This window comes from Mobula birostris, chromosome 3 (assembly GCF_030028105.1).
Source record: "Mobula birostris isolate sMobBir1 chromosome 3, sMobBir1.hap1, whole genome shotgun sequence".
Classification (NCBI taxonomy): Eukaryota; Metazoa; Chordata; class Chondrichthyes; order Myliobatiformes; family Myliobatidae; genus Mobula; species Mobula birostris.
In genome coordinates, this window is record NC_092372.1 from 168,617,037 (window position 1) to 168,642,979 (window position 25,943).

Consider the following 25,943-nt stretch of genomic DNA (forward strand, 5'->3'; position numbering starts at 1 on the left):
TACCATAGTTAATTGATTATTGTTAACTGCTCATGCTTTAACCCAAGTCAGATATTACCAGACCCTACATAGATAAGGCAGACATAAAACACTATGAAATGACAACGTGAAGGTGCTATTTAATGGTATGCTGTTTTTACTAACAGAAAAGAAAGGAAGGCTTGAACACCTCACAGACAGAAAATCATGGCAAAGGTTGTAGCAATGGTGGTTTCTGGATAAATCCCAAGATTAGGTTAACCCTGAACAGAATAATTTCCATATTAGTGGTGTAGTATAAAGATCACTGCTTGATCTGTAGCCATTTCTAAACTATATTAATGATAAAGAGAGGACAGAATGTAATCTACATGAAATGGTAAAAAGCTTAGTGTGAAAGAAAACTGAGAGAAGCATGCAATGAGACGATAAATGGATACAGGCTAGGGTGTAAGTAGATTAAGAAAACAGCAAACAGAAAATAAGATGGAGAAATGTGAGTTGAGAAGGGAAAATGGAAAATACTCATTGTTTAAAAAAAAAAAGACTAGTAAATGTTGTGAAACAAAAGGATTTGGCTGCCCTTGCGCACAAATTATGTAGTTAACATGCAGGCAGAGTGAGCACTTAGAAAGGTGAATAGCATCTTCGCTTGATTCCAATACCATCAGTGACAGAGTTAATATCACCTCAAAAATATACAAGGGCACTGGTATAATCACACTTAGATATTGTACACTGTTTTCATCACCTTGGCTTTTTGGGTACCAAAGAGTCAAGCAAAGTAGAGTGATATCAAATATTAGTAATGAGCTTACTGAAAATAAAGTAAGCATGAAGAGCATAATTTCTTATGCTATTATGATTTAGCTATTCAACCAATCCCAAAAGCAAGCATTTTGTCTAAAAAATTTGGTAGAATAGCAAGTGCAATGTTGTACCTGTCTGGAACTCTTACCGTGTCTTGTTTACAATTTCAGCACCACGTGCCCTGTAATAATCCAGATTCTGTTGGAATTGGTAATTCATTGGTCTTGGGTTATTCTAACAAGAAATAAAGTACAATAATTTTATATTCTATAAGTAGCAAGGTGGATTAAGTTACATTGACAGAATTTTAACAATCATTCAGAGCCATTTTTTATTTTACTTGGATAACATCTCATATTTTCTTCCCACAGATCCAACTCTACACTAACAACAAATACTAACCATGCGGAATTTATCTTTTTACAGCATACTGTATGTGGTTTCCAAAACATGGAAGTACATTACGAATCTAGGAAGGATCAATAATGTCTACTTTAACATTACAGCTTGAATTGTCCAAATAACATGGCTGAAGGCAATGGGCCCCAAAAACACAAGACAGGTTGGGTATACTGAGTATTTTGATGGTAATTTTCTGTATCAGTGTCTCATACTATGCTCTAATCGATGGTGTGACAATGAAAAGGAAGAAGTAAAAACATTCTTTGGATATGGAATGTAAAACCAAAGAAATGAAGCAAAACATGAAAAATTTTCAAAAATTGGTCAGTGTTAAGATTTTTACTCAAGAGGCTATCACTAAGTATTAAATTGCACTTCTGAAAGCTTTAGTAAAGCAAGAACACAGCATACTAGCCAACAGGATAAAACTAGTTGAATTTATCAAACAAAAAATAAAAACAATCTCTGAACTAAATCAATAATAAAATCTAAACTGAAACTGAGCCCTTCTGTATATCATGAAGATCAAATCTACTTTGAAATACTGAAAAGTGAAAAAAATCTCCATTTCCTGTCTTCCGATATGTTTTATGAGAATTAACATGAATATATTTTCCCATGCCAAAGGCACATAATTTTTCTATATGTAAGATTTAATTTTGTAATCAAAGCTGAAGCCTCCTTTCAAAAAGATAGCAGTAGTATATGAAGACATGAACGAAACTTAATGAATGCAAGTGTCAGCTTCTGTTTTTTTTTGCTGAGAGGCATGTTAAAAATTCAATTTATTTTTCATTAGTGAGTTTTTCTAAAGATAGAGGACTTCGCTTAGACAGGTAAGCAAAATATCTTTGACAGTTTCCCACAATTAATAATTCCTTGTGATGTAGATATATAGTACATCTTCAGACGAACCGAATATACATAGCTGGAGGCAATTACAAACTATAATATTATTGTGGATTTGAGTTCATGATAAAACATAGGATGTTATTTGAACTCCTTAGCGATATTAAAGCCTTGAATTGAATTCTTATGGCGGATTACATATGTGCGATTGATAGGTTCACAGAATCTTTTACAAAAGGAGGAAAATATTTGGCCCATATGGCCTGTCCCAGCTTGTTCAAATGGCTAGTCAATTAGCCTTACTTTCCTTTCAAGTATATACCTAATTCTCCTTTGCAATTTGCTATTTAAGTAATGCATCTAGAACACAACATCTTTATGTTTATAAAGCTACTGATTTCAACTCTGGTTCTTTTGCTAACTGTCTTACTGTAAGTCTGTAGTCATTAAATACTGATCCATCTACTGGTAGATGTAAACTTATTTACTCCATTAACACCCAGCATAATCAGCATGGAGAAGTTGGACCAAAGGCATGGCTCCATGCTGTTTAACTTTATCACACTAAAATCTATAATGATTTTGAACATTTCTGTTAAATCTAACTTGAGCTTTTTTTGTTTCAGAGAAACAATTTCAGTATCTCTTGATGCTCACTTGAATTTAAATTCATCTTGCTAATACTGTAGTAAAATGCCGGTACCCTGCTTCAAGACTCTGAAGTGTGCTGCCCAGAATTGGAAATATTATGATAATTAAGGTCAAATCAGTGCTTTGTTAATAGTAAACATTTACAGTGAGAATAAGATAAAATTCAAAATGCAGTTTCAGAATGAACATCAAAGATCCACATCTAGTGTGTTCAATTTAAATAAGGACAATAATAATTGGTACCAGGAAGAAGTTGTCTAAGGTGCACAGGCTAAGAGACAACTCAGTAGATGAACAATGATTCAGCAAGTTTATCCCAATCAAAAAAAATTTCAAGTGAATGAAATATAAACTGTGATTAACAAAAGAGATGAAAAATAATGTTAAATTGAAAAAAGGTATACAACGTGGCAAGGGCTAGTGGTAAACCAGAGCACTGTTAAGTTTTTAGGAACCAGCAGCAATAGGACAGAAGATGAATTTTGAGAAAAAAGTGGTATTAAAATAGTGAAAATTTCTTTCAATACATAAATCGGAAGAGGGCAGCTGTAGAAACAAGACTGGAATTAGAGTTGGAACAATTATCATATAGGGGTAACTAAGAGAAGTATGTATATGTGCTGCCAACGAATCCTTAGGTTGTGTTGATGTTTAATGCAAACAATGCATTTCACTTTATGTTTCAATGTACATATGATAAATAAATTAATATAAATGAATCTGAATCTGGTTGACATTTTTTGACAGTTTCCTGAATGAACCCACCACAACAAAGCCCAATAAAATTCAGAACTGGCAAACATGAGAATCCTCTTTCATCCCGCCCTCTGTCCTGTGCTAAGAAAGTTGGTAAGTAACAGTAACAGCTACTCAACCTCCTGATATGAAGTGATTGGCATTATCAAAAGTAGAAGAAAGCAAAATATTTAGGAGTACTTCCTGACCATTTTCCAAAAGTTCTTAGTTAAGGCTGACATGTTCCACAATTAAACATATGCGTGTATCCAAACATACCTTTGCTCATTGCGGCCAAAAAGTTCTATTTTAACTTCATCAGTCCATAGGACTTGTTTCCAAAATACATCAGGCTTGCCTAGATGTTCCTTTGAACTTTTTGTCCGCAAAAGGTATGTTTGGAGAAGAGAGTGCAGAATTTAATGAAAAGAACCCCTCTCCAACTATTAAGCACGGGGGTGGATCAATCGTGCTTTGGGCTTGTATTGCAGCCAGTGGCACGGGGAATATTTACCAGTAGAGGGAAGAATGAATTCAATTAAATACCAGCAAATTCTGGAAGCAAACATCACACCATCTGTAAAAAAGCTGAAGATGAAAAGAGGATGGCTTCTACAACAGGATAATGATCCTAAACACACCCTAAAATCCACAATGGACTACCTCAAGAGGCGCAAGCTGAAGGTTTTGCCATGGCCCTGACAGTCCCCTGACCTAAACATCATCGAGAATCCATGGATAGACCTCAAAAAAGCAGTGCATGCAAGACGGCCCAAGAATCTCACAGAACTAGAAGCCTTTTGCAAGGAAGAATGGGCGAAAATCCCCTAAACAAGAATTGAAAGACTCTTAGCTGGCTACAAAAAGTATTTACAAGCTGTGATATTTGCCAAAGGGGGTGTTACCAAGTACTGCCATGCAGGGTGCCCAAACTTCTGCTTCAGGCCCTTTATTTTTCTTATTTTGAAACTGTAAAAGATGGAAATAAAAAAGTAATCTTGCTTAAAATATTAAAGAAATGTGTCATCTTTAACTTTATGCCTTTTGGAAATCAGTTCATCTTTTACTCGCTTAGGTATTCACAGTAACAGAAATTTTGACTGGGGTGTCCAAACTTTTGCATGACACTGTAAACAACATTGAATATAAATAATCACTCACAGAAGACAAAAGACACTGGGATACAGGCTTAACAAAAAATGATTATATTGTACTGATCAATATCTGGGTAGGAAAAGTATTAAGACTGTAAGAGTGATTATCTAAGAAAGGAATAATCAGGCATACCTTGTTTTACAGATTTAATGTTCAAGCAACCAAATTCTTCAATACCAGGAGGTATATAAAGTTATAATACAGTAGCTGCATAGATTAACAGCACAATACAGGCCCTTTGGGCCAGAATGCTGTGCCAAACATGTACTTACTTTAGAAATTACCTAGGGTTACTGATAGCTAAGATCCATGTACCTATCCAAGAGACTTTTAAAATACCCTATTGTATCCCATAATGCAGATTCATAAGCGGGTAACACAATATTTTGCTTCACTTTTTCAAAGTTTTAAATTCACCCTTCCACTCTATGTCTACAGCATGTACCACCTGTAAAATGCACTGCAGTTAGTCTATCTGAGCATTTTAGAGATGGTACAAATTGAAACCACAGAGTACAGGGAATGAATAATTACGTGGTGGGTGGACTGTCAATCAATTGGGCCACTTTGTTCTGGATGGTGCTGAGCTTTTCGGGGCTGTTGGAACTGCACTCATTCAAGAAAGCAGTGTTCCTCATGGATGGTGGAAAAGCTCCAAGATGTCAAGAGATGAGTCACCTCCCCAAAGGGATACTGAGCCTTTGACTGTACTTTCAGTAATTATGTTTATTTGGCTGTCCCATGATAATTCCAAGCAAGTTGACAGAGGAATATTTGGTAATGGTAATCACACTGACAATATTGGACAGTATCTAGTAACATGAGGAAACTAATTGTAGCAGCAGAGATGTGGTTTTTGAGGAGGATGAAAAGAATATCATGGACGAAACGAATATCTAACGAGGATGTCATGAACAGAGCAAACACAAAAAGAGAAATAACGTATGAGATCATGAAAAGGCAATGTAACTTCACTGGACATATGATTAGGAAAAAGGAGTTAGAATGCATAGTAATTATGGGAAAGATTGAAGGGAAGAAAACAAGAGGAAGACAAAGACAAATGATGATGAAGACAGCAGCCAGAGAACTAGAAATGAATACCAATGAATTGATCCACTTGACCCAAAACAGGAGTGTGTGGACCATGGCAGTCAAAGCTCAAACTGGGCATGGCACCTGATGATGATGATGATGATGAATGACAATGAATTATATTGCCAGGTATACATTGCTTATGAATGTTGGCTAGGCCTTGCTGCATACATGGTTAGACAGCTTAATTTGAAGAGTTGAAAATGGAATTGAACATTGTGTACTCATCCAAAAACACCTCCACTTATAACCTTTTGATGAAAGGTACGTCATTAATGAAAGGAAAGGTAGCTGAGAAACTCCTGGGGCTGGAATGCTTAACCTTCAACAATCATACGTCTTTGTATAAAATGTGGCTCCAACTACTGGTGTGCCTTCCCTTTGATGCCCACTAACTTGTTTTATTCAGGTTCCTTCGGGCCACACTTTGTTAACTATTGCCTTTCTGTCAAGGGCAGTCTCTACAGTATTACCTCACCCCTTGAACTCAGTTTTTGAGCCAAAGTTGAGATGATACCAGGAGAAGTTCAAACAAGGCACCAGTAAGCAGGTTATTGGTGAGTAAGTGCAGCTTGATACTACTATCGGTGATACCTTTCTTCATTTTGATAATAATACACAGTGGACTGACTGGGCAGTAATTATAGATTAGTTAATCGTGCTTTTAGAGAACAGGACAAAACATGAATAATTTTCCCACACTATTGATAGATGCCATGCTGAAGTCAACAAAATCAAGTCATATTGAGTAAAATAAGATCAAATTATGGGAATATTTCAGTGATGGTCAATTTTGTTGTAATTCATTGATTGAACTGGCCAGGGAAGCAAATTGAAGTCTTGCCCTGCCCATTTCTTTCCAAAGTTGATTCACATTTATGTCAAGATAAATGAAGCAGTGAACAGCAAGAATCAGAATCAGATTCAGGTTTAATATCTCCGGCAAACATCGTGAAATTTGTTGTTATGCAGCAGTAGTACATTGCAATACATAACAATAAACTGTAAAATACAGTAAGTGTGTGTGTGTATATATATATATATATATATATATATATATATATATTAAAAAGAGTTAAACAAGTAGTGCAAAAAGAGAAAAAAAACTTAAGTAGTGAGGTAGTGTTTATGGGTTCAATGTCCACTCAGAAATCTGATGGCAGAGGGGTAGAAGCTATTCCTGAATCATTGAGCGTGTGTCTTCAGGCTTTTGTATCTCCTCCCTGACAGTAGCAATAAGAAGAGGACCTGAACTGTGTGATGGGGGTCCTTAATGATGGATGTCACCTTTTCGAGGCATCACTCCTTGAAGATGTCCTGGATGTTGGGGAAGCTGATACCTATGATGGAGCTGACAGAGTTCACAACTTTCTGCAACATAAAATAATTTGATCCTGTGCAGTGCCTCCTCCCCACAGCAGACGGTAATGTAGAATGCTATCCACAATATATCTGTAGAAATTTGAGAGCGACTCTGCTGACATACCAGATCGCTTCAATCTCCTAACGAAACATAGCTGCTGTCATGCCTTCTTTGTTACTACATTGATATGTTGGCCCCAGGGTAAATCCTCAAAGATGTTGAACTGAGGAACTCGAAATTGCTCAGTCTATCCACTTCTGATCCCTCGATGAAGACTGTTGTGTAGGCCCTTTCTGAAGTCTACAATCAATTCCTTGGCCTTTCTGATGTTGGGTGCAAGGTTGTTGCTGCAAAATCAACCAGCTGATTTATCTCGCTCCTCTACGCCTTCTTGTTACTACCTGAAATTTTGCCAACAATAGTTGTGTCCACAGCAAATTTATAGATGGCATTTGAACTATGCCTAGCCAGACAGTCATGACTGTAGAGAGAGTACAGCAGTGGGCTAAGCACACATCCTTGAGCATTGATTATCAGCAAGGTGGAGATCTTGTTTCTGATCCGCCCAGACTGTGGAATTCTGGTGAGGAAGTCAAGGATCCAGTTGTAGAAAGAGGTACAGAGTCCCAGATTTTGGAGTTTTTTGATCTGAACTGTAGGAATGATTGTGTTAAATGCTGAACCGCAGTCAATAAACAGCAAGCTGACGTAAGTATTAGTATTGTGCAAGTGATCCATTGCTGCATGAAGAGCCAATGAGATTGCATCCACTGTAGACCTACTGTGGTGACAGGCAAGTTGCCATGAGTCCAGGTACTTGCTGAGATAGGAGTTGATTCTAGCCATAACCAACCTCTCAAAGCACTTCATCACTGTAGATGTGGGTGCTATTGGATGATATTTGTAAAAGGCAGCTCACCCAGCTCTTCTTGGGCACTGGTATGATGTTGCCATTTTGAAGCAGGTGGGAATTCAAACTGTAGCAATGAGAGTGAGAATTGCAAGGGCAGCAAGAGATATAAGAGTCTATAAATATTTTTAATATTTATTCCTGTTATATTTAAGGAAGGAATGAACTGTAATACTTTTGCATAACTTTCCCCCAGGAGATTAGATAGAATCTATGTTGAAACAGTACATTTATGTCCCATGGAAAGAATGGACTGGAATGGTGGTGTATGTTTTGTTTCATGTATTATACTTTAAACGTAATGTTTTCTGACAGTTTCTGACATGGTAAACATTTATAATTATTAAAATTGTTTTAAAAATAAGGAGTTCACACAGCTTTTTATCCATTTACAGGAAATGGATGCAACTGGCTATTATCAAACTAGTATACATTGTTGTAGGTAGCTGATATTAATAAAAGTATTGTTAAACTTATCAATTTGTGTAACATTTAACTTCTGAATAAGCTACTTAACACAATCTAAAATGTGTCAACAACTTACAGACATACCAGATGGTATCCTTGTGGTTGACTAAGTAGCTCAGGTTAAAAGTAACAGAAGTTCTTCCTGTCATTGCAGTAAGGAGAGGTTATTGCTATTAGAGATCAGCAAGCTCACAGGTTGAAAAGATCACTGGCATCGTACTTGTACAGAGGAGGACATACTGCCTAAATTTTCTGTGTTTGCTTTTCAAAGGAGCTAACCAATTAGCTTTTCTCCCACTGCTTGTTCCTCTTTATCCTGTAAATATTTTCTTTTCTATGTCTAGTACTTTCCTGTTATTAGTCCCAGATGGCAAGGTTATCTGAGATAAATATAATATTGATACATACAATACGAGACATGTGGAATTAAGGTGTCAAAGAAAATAGGCTATTTACCTAACTAGTAATTAAAAGATTCAACTTAAAGATGTGAAGCAAAAAAATACAGACAGGTATAACCATCAAGTAGACACCCTGTTCTAATTACAACCTTGATACAGAGCAAGTGATCGACTCTGTGTATATGTTTTTCTGTGTATAGTCAACAAACTAAAATATTGATATTTCTAGAAATAAGATCGGATATTATTTACTGCTCAGGTAACCTTTTGAAAATATAATTACTGTCTCACTTGATATCATCTAAACACACGTGGTGCAGCTGTAATAATAACATGGTTGATGCTTGCTCAGAATCAGTTGCTTATATAGGACCAGTACCAAATAATAACTGTTTACAGGAAGCAGTATAGGAAAATCAAATGAATCACCTATTATACTCAAAATATCTTGATGGTTCATTCATTAGCACAGACACTGACCGTCACACTATAAGTTTCTACTTATAATTGATGTAAATATTTTAAAAAAAACATTCTTTTTAGGTTAAGAAAAATATAACACTTAATAATAACTTGAATACTGTATTTTTCTGGCAATTGTAATCATTTCCATTTTTTTTGTTTCAATTTTTCTTTCAGAGTCTGTCTAACATGACAATTTCTTTCACCACTAAAAAAAGTAATAAAGTGCACTCCTCGGCACTTGGTTCTTTATATTCATGTCACCCATAAGAAAGAGCACTAATGAGTTAAAAGCGTCAAGGGGCAGCACCACTAAGCCTTGAATGAGCACTGAGCTCTGACCATCTGGAGTATTTTCATTCCTGTTAATTGATAACCAATGTATGATTATACATACAACTCCGAGACTTTCCACACCTGCCAAATGTACAAACTGCAACTTCCGAAATCAAATAACTCCAACACAACAATTTTTTTATACTTACAGAGCAGAAAATTCAATCTGAAGCTGTTGATCAGTAAAGAATCAGAATCATGTTTATTATCACCGGCATGTGACGTGAAATTTGTTAACTTAGGTTCCAGCACTCTGTTTCCAGAAATATTAAACAACTATTGCACACCATTAGCAATAATAAACTTTTCCCACTGACTGTGTCTGATTAAAGACGGTTGTAGTGACACATGAATCCATGCTTGACCTCATTGTAAGCAGTGAACCTCAAAGCCAGGCCCAGGTTCATGTCTTCCATTACTGAGCTTGCTATGAAAGCTGTGATGTGTATGCTGTATGTAATATCGATGACATACACTGTACGACACACTGTATCTCACTAATCCAAAACACCTGTTTTAATCAAACCTCCAAATGGGATAACATTGCTCATTCTCCAACTCAAATATTCAGTAGATTCCTGTTAAAACCAAATTTAAAAACAATATCTTCTTATGCATGATATATAAACATAATAATTGTAATAGATAATATATTAAAACTCATTTCAGAAAACAGCACATCTCAAATAGCATTATTATTTTAAAGCACACACTTGTTGAAAATAGTTCTATAGAATTAGCTTGCTCTCTGTCAAAATTTAAATAGTTTTGATTTTCTCTAGGTTCTCTTTACTTAAAGAATATTTTTTTTAGCAGTTGCATGCAAAATGCGTAAGGCTGTAGAAGAATTTAAATTTCCAAGTGACATCAGAAGAACAGAATATAATCAGAGAAGAGCACAAGCAAATCTCTGAATTTTCAGGTCCCCTCGAATTATGTGGATATATTCAGCTATGGACTTTGTCGCAAATGATCCCAATAAGATGGTAAAAATGATAGAATTCTTTCACATCCGGACAGCGAGCCATATTGGTTCCAACTCTGTGGTATTATGTTTATTAATTCTGCATAAAAAGATATATTTTTAATGTGGTTTCAGCAAAGATCCACTTAATTTCGGGGTTTGTGGATGAATAATTTTAGTCCATTGATTGACTTTACTGAAAATAGAATATACAATGTGAAACATGTATATCAGTGCATCACAAAATGATTCATACTGGAACATCAGGAATAAAAATAGAAAATGTTTCACCAAAGGGTCTTCAGGCTGAAATGCTAACTCTGCTTCTCCTTCCATATATACTGCCTGATCTGTCAAGCTTTTACAGATTTTTTGTTTTTATTTCAGCTTGACATAAAATAGTACATTTTTAAAATTTTCAGCAATTTAAGAAATAATGGCTAAGGCAGGGATGCTTGCTTTGAGTGTCTGTATTAACCAGAGACACTGGTAAAAGCATGCATTGCCTTTAGCTTGAATCCAGAACAAGCAGCTAAGAATGGCTTACAAGAGAAATACAATAAGAATTTTAAAAAAATGCACATTTTGCTCCATCACCTACATTTTATTTCCACTTTGAAGAATGTGTAACGACAGGTCAAATCAAATTGACATCTGGCAATTCCATACGGATCTGACCACTTGTTCCACTGTCAAGCTCAGTACTGAGCCCTCTGGCAGTGCACTGAGATGCCGAAGATAGTTTGGATCTATTTTCCATACAAGTAATCAACTTTACACCAGGAGCACTGGTGGAGGAACAACTACTGTCAAGGACTTTTGAACTGCTTTATTACAATATCCTGATACTATTAAAATGACAATAAAAATATTTTTTTAATTATTAAAGGCAGTTTACATTTTTTAAGGGTCACTGGCTGTTTCAAAAATGTACAATGAAGTGAATTATAAATATATAAGCTATTTTTAATAATGTTAAAATGTTTAATTTTAATAGTATCAGAATAATTTAATTAAAACAGTATAAAAGCCTTTGGCAGTTTATTCAACCCTCCAGACCTCCAGTCAGAGAGCATGGAGGTGAATTCAGGCAGTATGAGAAGAGTCCAAATATATCTGGAGCACTATAGTGGAGTAACACAGTGCAAAAAACTAATTAAAAACAGGCTAGTTAGCATTAATTTAGTTATGATGTCATGTTGTACAATGTTCTGACGATTGGTTTTAATTTTGTTAAGCCACACAACAATTATTAGAATGTGGGTAAACAAACCATTTCAAAGTAGTATCACCTGAGAAGCCGTGAACACATTAGGAATACATATGACTAGTCTATGAGGAGAGTCTGAGGGCAGAGGAGCAACCATCATTTCTCTCTCAATTAATAAAACATAACCATAACTTAAATAATAGGTTCAAAGTTCAAAGTAAATTTTATTATCAAAGTACAAATATGTCACCATATACAACCCTGAGATTTATTTACGCAAACACGAGGAATTCTGCAGATGCTGGAAATTCAAGCAACACACATTGAAGTTGCTGGTGAACGCAGCAGGCCAGGCAGCATCTCTAGGAAGAGGTACAGTCGACGTTTCAGGCTGAGACCCTTCGTCAGGACTAACTGAAGGAAGAGCTAGTAAGAGATTTAAAAGTGGAAGGGGGAGGGGGAGATCCAAAATGATAGGAGAAGACAGGAGGGGGAGGTATGGAGCCAAGAGCTGGACAGGTGATTGGCAAAACGGGTATGAGAGGATCATGGGACAGGAGGCCCAGGGAGACCCCACCACCATTCTGCAACCCCGTCTCCCTCAGATCCGACTGTCAGCTCCTGGGCCCTCAGAGGCTCCATCTTCCTCTCACCCCAAACCTTCCCTCTTCACTGATAACTCCAGCCTCCCCCCCTCCCCCCTCTGATCCCAGCTCTCATCCGTGCTGGGTCTTTACCATCCCCTCCGACCTTCAACTGTCTGAGGGAGAACGCTCTGTCCTCAATGAGGGCCTCACCTTTGTCCCCCTTCGCACACACCTCAGCGAGTTCTGCGTTCGCCATGACACGAAACTGTTCTTCTTCTGTCTCCGTCTCTGAGCCTACTTCTTCAGCAAGGACTCTTCCACCCCCACCGATGACCCCTTCTCTCGTCTTCAATCCTCCTCCTCTTCATGGACACCCCGCTCTGGTCTTCTGTCTGCTCTGGATCTCTTTATTGCTAACTGCCGACGGGACATCAACCGTCTCGACTTCACCGCACCTTGTTCCCATTCCAACCTTACTCCTTCCGAACGCTCTGCTCTCCACCCCCTCCGCACTAATCCTAACCTTACTATTAAACCCGCCGATAAGGGGGGTGCTGTTGTAGTCTGGCATACTGACCTCTACCTTGCCGAGGCACAGCGACAACTCGCGGATACCTCCTCTTATTTACCCCTTGATCGTGACCCCACCAAGGAGCACCAGGCCATTGTCTCCCACACCATCACCGACTTTATCTGCTCAGGGGATCTCCCATCCACTGCTACCAACCTTATAGTTCCCACACCTCGCACTTCCCGTTTCTACCTCCTACCCAAGATCCATAAACCTGCCTGTCCTGGCAGACCTATTGTCTCAGCTTGCCCCTGCCCCACCGAACTCATTTCTGCATACCTCGACACAGTTTTATCCCCCCTTGTTCAATCCCTTCCTACCTATGTTCGTGAAACTTCTCATGCTCTTAAACTTTTCGATGATTTTAAGTTCCCTGGACCCCACCGCTTTATTTTCACCATGGATGTCCAGTCCCTATATACTTCCATCCCCCATCAGGAAGGTCTCAAAGCTCTCCGCTTCTTTTTGGATTCCAGACCTAATCATTTCCCCTCTACCACCACTCCGTTCCATCTAGCGGAATTAGTCCTTACTCTTAATAATTTCTCCTTTGGCTCCTCCCACTTCCTCCAAACTAAAGGTATAGCTATGGGCACCCACATGGGTCCGAACTATGCCTGCCTTTTTGTTGGCTTTGTGGAACAATCTATGTTCCGAACCTATTCTGGTGCCTGCCCCCCACTTTTCCTTCGCTACATCGACGACTGCATTGGCGCTGCTTCCTGCACGCATGCTGAGCTCGGTGACTTTATTAACTTTGCCTCCAACTTTCACCCTGCCCTCAAGTTTACCTGGTCCATTTCCGACACCTCCCTCCCCTTTCTAGATCTTTCTGTCTCTATCTCTGGAGACAGCTTATCTACTGATGTCTACTATAAGCCTACTGACTCTCACAGCTATCTGGACTATTCCTCTTCTCACCCTGTCTCTTGCAAAAATGCCATCCCCTTCTTGCAATTCCTCCGTCTCCGCCACATCTGCTCTCAGGATGAGGCTTTTCATTCCAGGACGAGGGAGATGTCATCCTTTTTTAAAGAAAGGGGCTTCCCTTCCTCCACTATCAACTCTGCTCTCAAACGCATCTCCCCCATTTCACGCACATCTGCTCCCACTCCATCCTCCCGCCACCTCACTAGGAATAGGGTTCCCCTGGTCCTCACCTACCACCCCACCAGCCTGCAGGTCCAACATATTATTCTCCGTAACTTCCACCACCTCCAACGGGATCCCACCACTAAGCACATCTTTCCCTCCTCCCCCGCCCCCGCTTTCTGCAAGGATCGCTCCCTATGCGACTCCCTTGTCCATTCGTCCCCCCCCATCCCTCCCCACTGATCTCCCTCCTGGCACTTACCCTTGTAAGCGGAACAAGTGCTACACGTGCCCTTACACTTCCTCCCTTACCACCATTCAGGGCCCCAGACAGTCCTTCCAGGTGAGGCGACACTTCACCTGTGAGTCAGCTGGGGCGATATATTGTGTCTGGTGCTCCTGATGTGGCCTTCTATATATTGGCGAGACCCGACGCAGACTGGGAGATCGTTTTGCTGAACACCTATACTCTGTCTGCCAGAGAAAGCAGGATCTCCCAGTGGCCACACATTTTAATTCCACATCCCATTCCCATTCTGACATCTATCCACGGCCTCCTCTACTGTAAACATGAAGCCACACTCAGGTTGGAGGAACAACACCTTATATTCCATCTGGGTAGCCTCCAACCTGATGGCATGAAGATTGACTTCTCTAACTTACGCTAATGCCCCACCTCCCCCTCATACCCCATCCGTTATTTATATACACACATTCTTTCCTTTTTCTCCCCCTGTCCCTCTGACTATACCCCTTGCCCACCCTCTGGGTTTTTCCCCCCTTCCCCCTTTTCCTTCTCCCTGGGCCTCCTGTCCCATGGTCTTCTCATATCCCTTTTGCCAATCACCTGTCCAGCTCTTGGCTGCATCCTTCCCCCTCCTGTCTTCTCCTATAATTTTGGATCTCCCCCTCCCCCTTTCAAATCTCTTACTAGCTCTTCCTTCAGTTAGTCCTGACGAAGGGCCTCGGCCTGAAACGTTGACTGTACCTCTTCCTAGAGATGCTGCCTGGCCTGCTGCATTCACCAGCAACTTTGATGTGTGTTGCCTGAGATTTATTTTCCTGCGGGCATACTCAGTAAACCTATAGAACGACAGGATCAGTGAAAGGTCAACCAGAGTGCAGAAGACAACAAACTGTGCAAATGGAAATATAAATAATAGCAATAAATAACGAGAACATGAGACAACAAGAGAACAAGTCTTTAAAGTGAGATCATTGGCTATGGGAACATCTCAATGGACGGGCAAATGAGTGTAGTTATCCCCTTTTGCTCAAGAGCCTGAAGGATGAGGAGTAGTAACTGTTCTTGAACTTGGTGGTGTAAGTCCTGAGGCTCCTGTGCCTTCTACCTGATGGCGGCAGTAAGAAAAGAGCATGGCCTGCGTGGTGGAGATCTCTGATGATGGATGCTTCCTTCTGGCAGTGTTTCATGGAGATATGCTCAATGATTGGGAGGGTTTTATCTGTGATGTTATGGGCTGAATTCACTATCTTTTGTAGGATTTTCTGTTCAATAGCATTGGTATTTCCATACCAGACGGTGATATAGCCAGTCAATACGCTCTCCACTACACATCTATAGGAATTTGTCAAAGCTTCACATGTCATCCTGAATCTCCACAGATTCTGAAGGAAGTAGAGGCACTGTTATGCTTTCCTCGCAATTGAAATTGCGTCCATGCCACATTCTCTGAAATAGTAACACCCAGGAATTTAAAGTTGCTAACCCTCGCCCCTCTGATTCTCTGAAGGGAACTGGCTCATGGACCTCTGGTTTCCCTCTCCTAAAGTCCACAATCAGATCCTTGGTCTTACTGACACTAAGTGAGAGGTCGTTATTATGACACCACTCAGCCAAATTTTCAATCTCCCTCCTGTATGCTCATCCATCACCACCTTTGATTTGGCCTATGACAGTGGTGTCATCAGCAAACTTGAATATGGTACTGGAGCAGTGCTCACCACACAGTCATAGGTGTGAAGCGAGTAGGGCGGGGGGCTTGGCACACAGCCCTGTGGTGCACCTGTGTTGATGGAGATCATGGTGGAGGTGCTGCTGACAATCTGAACTGACTGGGATCTACAAGTATTGGAAATCCAGGATGCATTTGCATAAGGAGGTATTGAGGCCAAGGTATTGGAGCTTACTGATTAGTTTTGAGGGGATGAAGGTATTGAATGCTGAGCTGTAGTTGATAAAGAACATCCTGATGTATGCATTTCTGCTGCCTAGATGTTCCAGGATTGAGTGAAGAGCCAACAAATCGCATCTGCTGTGTAGCTGTTGTGACAGTAGGTATATTGGAGTGGATCCAAGTTACTTCTCAAGCAGAAGCTGATATGTTTCATCATCAACCTCTAAAAATACTTCATCACTGTGGATATAAATGCTACTGGATGACAGTCATTGAAGCAGATCACCACGATCTTCTTCGGCACCGGTTTAATTGAAGCCTGCTTGAAGTAGGTGGGTAGCACACACTACCGAATGAGAGGTTAAAGAGTTCAGTGAACACACCAGTCAGATGGTCAGCACAGGACTTAGGATGTGGCCAGATACCCCATCCAGCCCAGATGCTTTCCATGGATTCACCCTCCTGAAGGATGTCCGTATATCAGCTTCAGATACTGAGATCAAGGGATCATTGGGAGATGTAGGGGTTTGCGATGGTTCCTCCATGTTCTGACGGTTAAAGTGAGCATGGAAGTCATTGAGTTCATCCAGAAGCGAAGCCCTGCTGTCTCCCATGTTGCTTGATTTATCTTTATAGGAGGTGATAATATTTAAGCTCCGCCTTATTAGTATAAGTCTCCATTGCTTAAAACGTTGCTCTTCTTAAATATCTATCAGTTATGGCTCTGCCTCCTGATTCTCTTGATATCAAATGACATATCATTGAAGTATATTTGCTTCTGAGGAGGAATGAGGGCGAATAATGGGATAAATACTGCAAAGACTTCTGAAACTAATAGGCAAAGTCCTTGGAACATGGACTATTTACTGAAGATGAGGGCAAGAAGGAAATCCTTCTCTCAGAGGGTTAAGCATCTTTGGAATTCTCTCACTAAGAGCTGTAGATGTGGAGTCACTGAATAATCAGAGGAATCCAAGCTAATAAGGGTTGGGGAGGTTAGGAGGCATTCAGATAAGAAAGTGGAGATGAAGCCTAGATCAGATCAGCAATTACCATGGGAGATTCAATGCCCTTATCTCCTGCTATTATATTGTTATGTTTCTTGATGAAGGAAAATTATAAGATCTGTTAAATGATGTGATGCCACTTACATATATGTATAAATACTAGGGAAGACTAATACTGTACCATGAATGTCAGAAACCTCCTTTAACAGTAATTGGAGGAAAATATAATACAGTGTGTCATGTCTGAACTGCTAGTATTTGAAATTAAATAAGCAATTTTTTTGTACTTTAGCACAGCAAGTATGATACTGATATTCCACAATGGAAATTGGGCAGTATTCCAACAATGAGAAATTATATACCTGATGGGTACAAACAAGGTCATTATAATTAGGCTATTAAAAAACATCTGTTATCAAGCTAATGAACTTGATCATTTTTAACAAATAAAACTTGACAAAGAACCTGTAAAATTTTAATTAGTTCACATGTTGCTCCCTGGTATCCTTTAACATTTTCCTACTGGCATTTTGGTATCAGTAATATATTACAATGAAAATGTGATTATTTTCTAAATAAATTTAATAAGGTTAAAGATATTGGCAGAGGATGCTTAACGATTTCATAAAATGATAGCATCCAGAAAGTGGCCATTTGACCTATCCTGTCTTTGAAGAGCTATCTAATTAGTCCTACTCCTCACAGCTGAGCTATTTTCTCCTCTAGTATTCATCCAACTTTCTTTTGAAAATACTACTGAATACACTTCCACCGCTTTTTCAGGCAGTACATCCTAGGTTATATTAGGTTAAAACTGGTAAAATGCCGGCAGCATTCTGGAGAGTACATACACGCCTGAACTTCGGCCTATGCATTTCCAAATGTAGAAGTCCAGAAGACACAGGAAGATTGCAGATGACAAGTCACCAGTAAATTTTGCCACTGTACTCTTAAGTGTGTAATATGACCTTACTGAGGTTCCCCACCACTCATGTCAATGAATAAGCTCACTAAGGATCCACAAATGCATTTATCTCAATTAAGATTTTATAGCTGCAAGGTAAAAAGACAAGGGTCAAGCAAGATTTTTAAAATAATAATTTCTCTTTACAGAGGTGCTTTTAATTATTTAAAGTTATTTTGGAGCTTAGGTGTTTAAAAATTAAACAAAGATTTCTGCTTCTGAATGCAAAGGCAAAGCTGTGGGTGCGGCTTTGCTGTCTGCCAAAGGTTATCTCAGCAGTTCCACGAGCAGGGCTTGTTCTGAACCACTCACATGACCTGATCACACTCTACAAAATTCTGGTCCTGGTCCTGCTCATCAGGTCCAGGATATGCTTGACCTGCGAGGACTTTCTTTCCAAACTAAAATGTGAATAGACAATAGGTGCAGGAGTAGGCCATTCGGCCCTTCGAGCCAGCACCACCATTCACTGTGATCATGACTGATCATCCACTATCAGTATCCAGTTCCTGCCTTATCCCCATAACCTTTGATTCCGCTATCTTTAAGAGCTCTATCCATCTCTTTTTTGAAAGCATCCAGAGACTTGGCCTCCACAGCCTTCTGGGGCAGAGCATTCCATATATTCACCACTCTCTGGGTGAAAAAGTTTTTCCTCAACTCCGTTCTAAATGGCCTACCCCTAATTCTTAAACTGTGGCCTCTGGTTCTGGACTCACCCATCAGTGGGAGCATGCTTCCTGCCTGCAGCGTGTCCAATCCCTTAATAATCTTATATGTTTCAATCAGATCCCCTCTCAGCCTTCTAAATTTCAGAATATACAAGCCCAGTCGCTCCAATCTTTCGACATATGACAGTCTCGCCATCCTGGGAATTAACCTTGTGAGCCTACACTGCACTCCCTCAATAGCAAGAATGTCTTTCCTCAAATTTGGAGACCAAAACTGCACACAGTACTCCTGGTGTGGTCTCACCAGGGCCCTGTACAGCTGCAGAAGGACCTCTTTGCTCATATACTCAATTCCCCTTGTTATGAAGGCCAGCATGCCATTAGCTTTCTTCACAGCCTGCTGTACTTGCATGCTTGCTTTCAGTGACTGATGTACAAGAACACCTAGATCTCGTTGTGCTTCCCCTTTTCCTAACTTGACTCCATTTAGATAATCTGCCTTCCTGTTCTTACCACCAAAGTGGATAACCTCACATTTATCCACATTAAACTGCATCTGCCCAATCACCCAGCCTGCCCAAGTCACCCTGCATTCTCATAACATCCTCCTCATATTTCACACTGCCACCCAGCTTTGTGTCATTGGCAAATTTGCTAATGTTACTTTTAATTCCCTCATCTAAATCATTAATATATATTGTAAACAGCTGTGGTCCCAGCACTGAACCCTGCGGTACCCCACTGGTCACCGCCTGCCATTCCGAAAGGGACCCGTTAATCGCTACTCTTTGTTTTCTGTCAGCCAGCCAATTTGCAATCCATGTCATTACTCTGCCCCCAATACCATGTGCCCTAATTTTGCCCACTAATCTCCTATGTGGGACTTTATCAAAGGCTTTCTGAAAGTCCAGGTACACCACATCCACTGGCTCTCCCTTGTCCATTTTCATAGTTACATCCTCAAAAAATTCCAGAAGATTAGTCAAGCACGATTTCCCCTTCGTAAATCCATGCTGACTCGGACCTATCCTGTTACTACTATCCAGATGTGTCGTAATTTCATCTTTTATAATTGACTCCAGCATCTTTCCCACCACCGACGTCAGGCTAACCAGTCTATAATTCCCTGTTTTCTCTCTTCCTCTCTTCTTGAAGAGAGGGACAACATTAGCCACCCTCCAATCCACAGGAACTGATCCTGAATCTATAGAACATTGGAAAATGATTACCAATGCGTCCACGATTTCTAAAGCCACCCCCTTAAGTACCCTGGGATGCAGACCATCAGGTCCCGGGGACTTATCAGCCTTCAGACCCAACAGCCTATCCAACACCATTTCCTGCCTGATATAAATTTCCTTCAATTCATCCATTACCCTAGGTTCTTTGGCCACTATTACATCTGGGAGATTGTTTGTGTCTTCCCTAGTGAAGACAGATCCAAAGTACCTGTTCAACTCATCTGCCATTTCCTTGTTCCCCATAATAAATTCACCCGCTTCTGTCTTCAAGGGCCCAATTTTGGTCTTAACTATTTTTTTTCTTTTTCACATACCTAAAGAAGCTCTTACTATCCTCCTTTATATTCTTGGCTAGTTTACCTTCATACCTCATTTTTTCTCCGTGTATTGCCTTTTTAGTTACCTTCTGTTACTCTTTAAAAGTTTGCCAATCATCCGGCTTCCCACTCGTCTTTGCTATGTTATACTTCTTCTCTTTTATTTTTATACTGTCCATTACTTCCCTTGTCAGCCACGGCCTCCCCTGATTCCCCTTAGGATCTTTCTTCCTCTTTGGAACGAACTGATCCTGCACCTTCCACATTATTCCCAGAAACACTTGCCATTGCTGTTCCACTGTCATCCCTGCTAGGGTATTGTTCCATTGAACTTTGGCCAGCTCCTCCCTCATAGCGCCATAGTTCCCTTTGTTCAACTGTAATACTGATACTTCCGAGTTTCCCTTCTCCTTCTCAAATTGTAGATTAAAACTTATCATATTATGGTCACTACCTCCTAATGGCTCCTTTACCTCGAGGTCCCTGATCAAATCCGGTTCATTGCACAACACTAAATCTAGAACTGCATTCTCTCTGGTAGGCTCCAGTACAAGCTGTTCTAAGAATCCATCACGGAGGGACTCCACAAACTCCCTTTCTTGGGGTCCAGTACCAACCTGATTCCTCCAGTCTACCTGCATGTTGAAGTCCCCCATAACAACTGTAGCATTACCTTCGCGACATACCAATTTAAACTCTTGATTCAACTTACACCCTACATCCAGGCTACTGTTTGGGGGCCTGTAGGTAACTCCCATTAGGGTCTTTCTACCCTTAGAATTTCTCAGTTCTATCCATACTGACTCTACGTCTCCTGATTCTATGTCCCCCCTCGCAAGGGACTGAATATCATTCCTCACCAACAGAGCCACCCCACCCCCTCTGCCCATCAGAATGTTGGAAATCTGAAATCAAAAACCCAAAATGTTGAGAAGATGAGCTTTGTTGAGCATATCAGTACATTTATTTCCTCAGGAAGGCAAAAAAATTCAGCATCTTTTCTTTGACCCTCACCAACTTTTATAATTGCAATTTACATTAGAATATTACAGAAAACAGAGTTGAGGGATTCAGGATGGGAGTGTGATGGAGAATTTAAGTGAAAGGCAACACTTTATTCTTTTATTTTTTCCTTCTCTTTTTCTGCATCTTCAAAACAATTTACCTCTAATTCTTACTAGTCCAGATAAATGGGCATTGATCTATAATATATCTAATGTTTTCTCTCCATAGATCCTCTCTAACTTGGTAGTCAGTTTTATGGTACCTGCAGTACTTTGATTTTGTCAGAGAAAATGGGGTTGTTCTTTTTATAGCACTGAAGTTTAAGAGGAGATCTGATAGTAATTTTCAAAATCACAGAGAATCTTGACAGAATAAATAAGGAAAAACTATTTCTAATGACAGAAGATCAGTAATCAGAGGACATAAATTTGTATTTCCTACAGAAACAAAGGTTACAGGGGATTATTTTAAAACACTGAGCTGCTATTATTAGGAAGTATCTACATGTAGGGAGGTAAAGCATATTTAATATTAAAAATAAAATGTAAATTGGATAAATAACAAACAAATAGAAAAATGACATTATTTGTAGAATTCCACAAAGGAGACAGAACCAGAATGTTAAGCTGAATGTTCCTTTACTCTGAAGTGTACACATCCTCCTCTGTTTATGTACAACTGACTTGTGTCCAGCCTGTAATATGAACAAGTGTTTGGGAAACTGGCGGGTGGATTTGCTGCAGGGCTGCAGGCATCTTCTGCCATGCGGGAACTTGATTCACGGCTGTGGTTCCAACTTGCAAAGTGTTTGGTTTATGAACAATTATGAACACAACACTGCCATGGCCTGCAGTGGACCTAAGTATTAATGAACAAATTTGAACTTTGAGCTCTTGAGTCATTGCAGATGCATTCTTGACACAATTAAAGGAATCATGCAGACTTTATCAGACTGCATTGCCACAGCTTAAGGTATCCATACTTTAGCTCAAGAGATTTAATATTATAATATCAACAAAGAAATCGGTAGGAGATATGCCCTTCAGGCTTCAAATGATTGAAAAAATAGTTACATTTTGGGAATGCATAACCCATAGTATATAAATATACACTCACTGGCATATCTGTAAGTGAGGTATGAAGTTCACGCTTAAAAAATGTAAACAATGAGATTTATTAATGGGCTTGACTGCTTAAATGGCAATGTCAGAAAATTTAATACCAGAGTTCAAGAATAATATGGGTTTTAGTTTTGTTCACTTGTTATTCAATAAAGTATCTAGTTACTATTCTCATTTTTGCAATGTGAAGCATTTGTTATCAACAGTGGTTGCCTAGCTGCATATTAAAAGGCAACATAATCATAAATCACCAAGGTCAGCTTTTGCTGCTCTACTGCTTCTACTTCAATTACTCTTTTCAGCATAAGCTCTTTCAACCTCAGTATTACAAATGCTATTTACTTAAAATCAAATTTCACTGTTATACATTATTGTTCTGTACTTCTTTAAAATTGTAATTTCAACAATCTGGTGAAAATAAGTACCACAGAAAGAGAAGTACTCTCAAAGAAACACTGGACAATTTACTGAGGTTTTGGGAAATCTTGGGTTGATAGTTATAGAATATTTTAAATGCTTAGCAACTGTTCCAGAAAATATTTTGATAATCTACAGAAGAAAAACAATTAATTAAATTAATTTGGTTTATTTGTTACAAGTATAATAATGACTTTATTTACAGAGTCATAGAACACTGCAGCACATAAACAGGCACTTTGGCCATCTAGTTCGTGCCATCCTAGTTTTCTGCATAGACCCATCAACCAGCACCGGAACTATAGCCCTCTGTACCTCTCCCACTCATGTACTTATCCAAACTACTCTTAAACGCTTCAATTGAACGTGCCTCTACCAGTTCCGCTACAGCTTGTTCCACACTTGCATCTCCTCTTGCGTGGAAAAGATCTCCCTCAGATTCTTCTTTAAGTATTTCTCCTTTCACCCTAAACCTATGACCTCTAGTTCTAGTATTCATTTCAAAGTACATTTATTATCAAAGAATATATACAGTAGCATGCAAAAGTTGGGGCACCCCAAGAGATTTGAGCTCTCAGGATAACTTTTACCAAAGTCTCAGACCTTAATTAGCTTATTAGGGCTATGGCTTATTCACAACCATCGTTAGGAAAGGCCAGGTGATGCAAATTTCAAAGCTTTATAAATACCCTGCCTCCTCAAATCTTGTCCCAACAATCAGCAGCCATGGGCTCCTCTAAGCAGCTGCCTAGCACTATGAAAATTAAAATAAATGATGCCCACAAAGCAGGAGAAGACTATAAGAAGATAGCAAAGTGTTTTCAGGTAGCCGTTTTCTCAGTTCGTAATGTAATTAAGAAATGGCAGTTAACAGGAACGGTGGAGGTCAAGTTGAGGCCTGGAAGACCAAGAAAACTTTCCAAGGGAACTGCTTATACAATTGGTAGAAAGGCAAATCAAAACCCCCGTTTGACCGCAAAAGATGTTCAGGAGGATTTAGCAGACTCTGGAGTGGTGGCGCACTATTCTACCCATGGAAGAGTCTTCAGAAGAAAATCTTTCTTGCACCCTCACCACAAAATTCAGCGTCAGATGTTTGCAAAGGAACATCTAAACAAGCCTGATGCATTTTGGAAACAAGTCCTGTGGACTGATGAAGTTAAAATAGAACTTTTTGGCTGCAAAGAGCAAAGGTATGTTTGGAGAAAAAAGGGTGCAGAATTTCATGAAAAGAACACCTCTACAACTGTTAAACATGGGGTGGATCGATCATGCTTTGGGCTTGTGTTGCAGCCAGTGGTACGGGGAACATTTCACTGGTAGAAGGAAGAATGAATTCAACTAAATACCAGCAAATTCTGGAAGCAAACATCACACCGTCTGTAAAACAAGCTGAAGGTGAAAAGAGGATGGCTTCTACAACAGGATAATGATCCTAAACACACCCCAAAATCCACAATGGACTACCTCAAGAGGCACAAGCTGAAGGTTTTGCCATGGCCCTCACAGTCCCTCGATCTAAACATCATCGAGAATCTGTGGATAGACCTCGAAAGAGCAGTGCATGCAAGCCGGCTCAAGAATCTCACAGAACTAGAAGCCTTTTGCAAGGAAGAATGGATGAAAATCCCCCAAACAAGAATTGAAAGACTCTTAGCTGACTACAGAAAGCGTTTACAAGCTGTGATACTTGGCAAAGGGGGTGTTACTAAGTACTGACCATGCAAGGTGCCCAAACTTTTGCTTTGGGTCCTTTTCCTTTTTTTGTTATTTTGAAACTGTAAAAGATGGAAATAAAAAAAGTAATCTTGCTTAAAATATTAAAGAGATGTGTCTTTAACTTTATACCTTTTGGAAATCAGGTCATCTTTTACTCACTTAGCTATTCATAGTAACAGAAATTTTGACCAGGGGTGCCCAAACTTTTGCATACCACTGTAAATTAAACATCCTTGAGATTTGTTTGCCCAAGTCTCACCCAACCTGAGGCGGGAACGCCTGTATGCATTCACCCCATCTGTACCCCTCATTATTTTGTATACCTCCCATAAGATCTCCACTCAATTTCTTGCCCTCCAAATTTTCTCTGTACTCTATCAAGTTTGTTGATAACCAGTTTCCATCTGGGATCAATAAAGTATGACTATGATTATGACTATGATATCTTTCCTGTAGGTAAATGACCAGAACCAGTCTGTATTGGCTTAGTAACTAAGGTATACACAGAAATTTTGAAAAAGAAAATGCTTAGGGAGCTACTTTTTGTTCAAAGTACTTGTCAATGTTATCCAAAACTAATTCTTAGCCACAGACCTGACAAACTATTTTATTTCAAAGAACCAAGTGTACTGATACACAGTATTTCCCCTAGATTGTGTAGCTATGAATTTGTTACTGGTTTATCCAAAGTTGTAATCTCAGTAAAATCAATTGAAGAAATTCAGGAAAACAGGTTTGCGATTACTGACAATGATGTGACCTGATAATCTGTAGGGATGAAACCATCACAGATTCATAATTAGTGTTGTTTCTAGTGCAAAAACAACAGAAGTTTAGTAGTTGGGAAATTAGACTTTCCCAGTATTAGCTGGGATTGTCTCAGTAAGAGTGCTATTTTGACAGGAAATCTGTAACCAGTGGTGTAACGCAGGGAACAGTGCTAGACCATCGTTATTTGCTATATATGACTAGGTTGAGAATGATGGCACAAAAACTGGTGGAATAGTAGATAGGGAAAAAATACAGAGCGAAATAGATTAGTTGGGTGGAGCAGTGATACATTGAATTTAATCTAAACAGATATGAGTTAATACATTCTTGGATGTCAAATACTGACAGGATAATTATAGGAAATGGCAGGGATGGTTTACAGCTCTCTGGTTATGGTAACATACACTCAGTGGCCACATTATGAGGTATACCAGTACACATGCTCGTTAATACATATATCCAATCAACTAAACATGTGGCAGCAACTCAGTGCATAAAAGCATTCAGACATGATCAAGAGGTTCAGTTGTTG

The 25,943-nt window shown here is 39.4% G+C and overlaps 1 protein-coding gene across 3 annotated transcripts in view; it reads right to left on the minus strand.

Annotated features, from left to right (window-relative positions):
- tbc1d5 (TBC1 domain family, member 5) overlaps positions 1-25,943 on the minus strand; it is a 482,783-nt gene that overhangs the window by 92,654 nt on the left and 364,186 nt on the right. For all 3 annotated transcript variants that reach the window (XM_072253653.1, XM_072253652.1, XM_072253654.1), the window contains one exon: positions 938-1,023. In XM_072253653.1, coding sequence (XP_072109754.1) covers positions 938-1,023 — 86 coding nt within the window. The remainder of the gene's footprint in view (positions 1-937; positions 1,024-25,943) is intronic.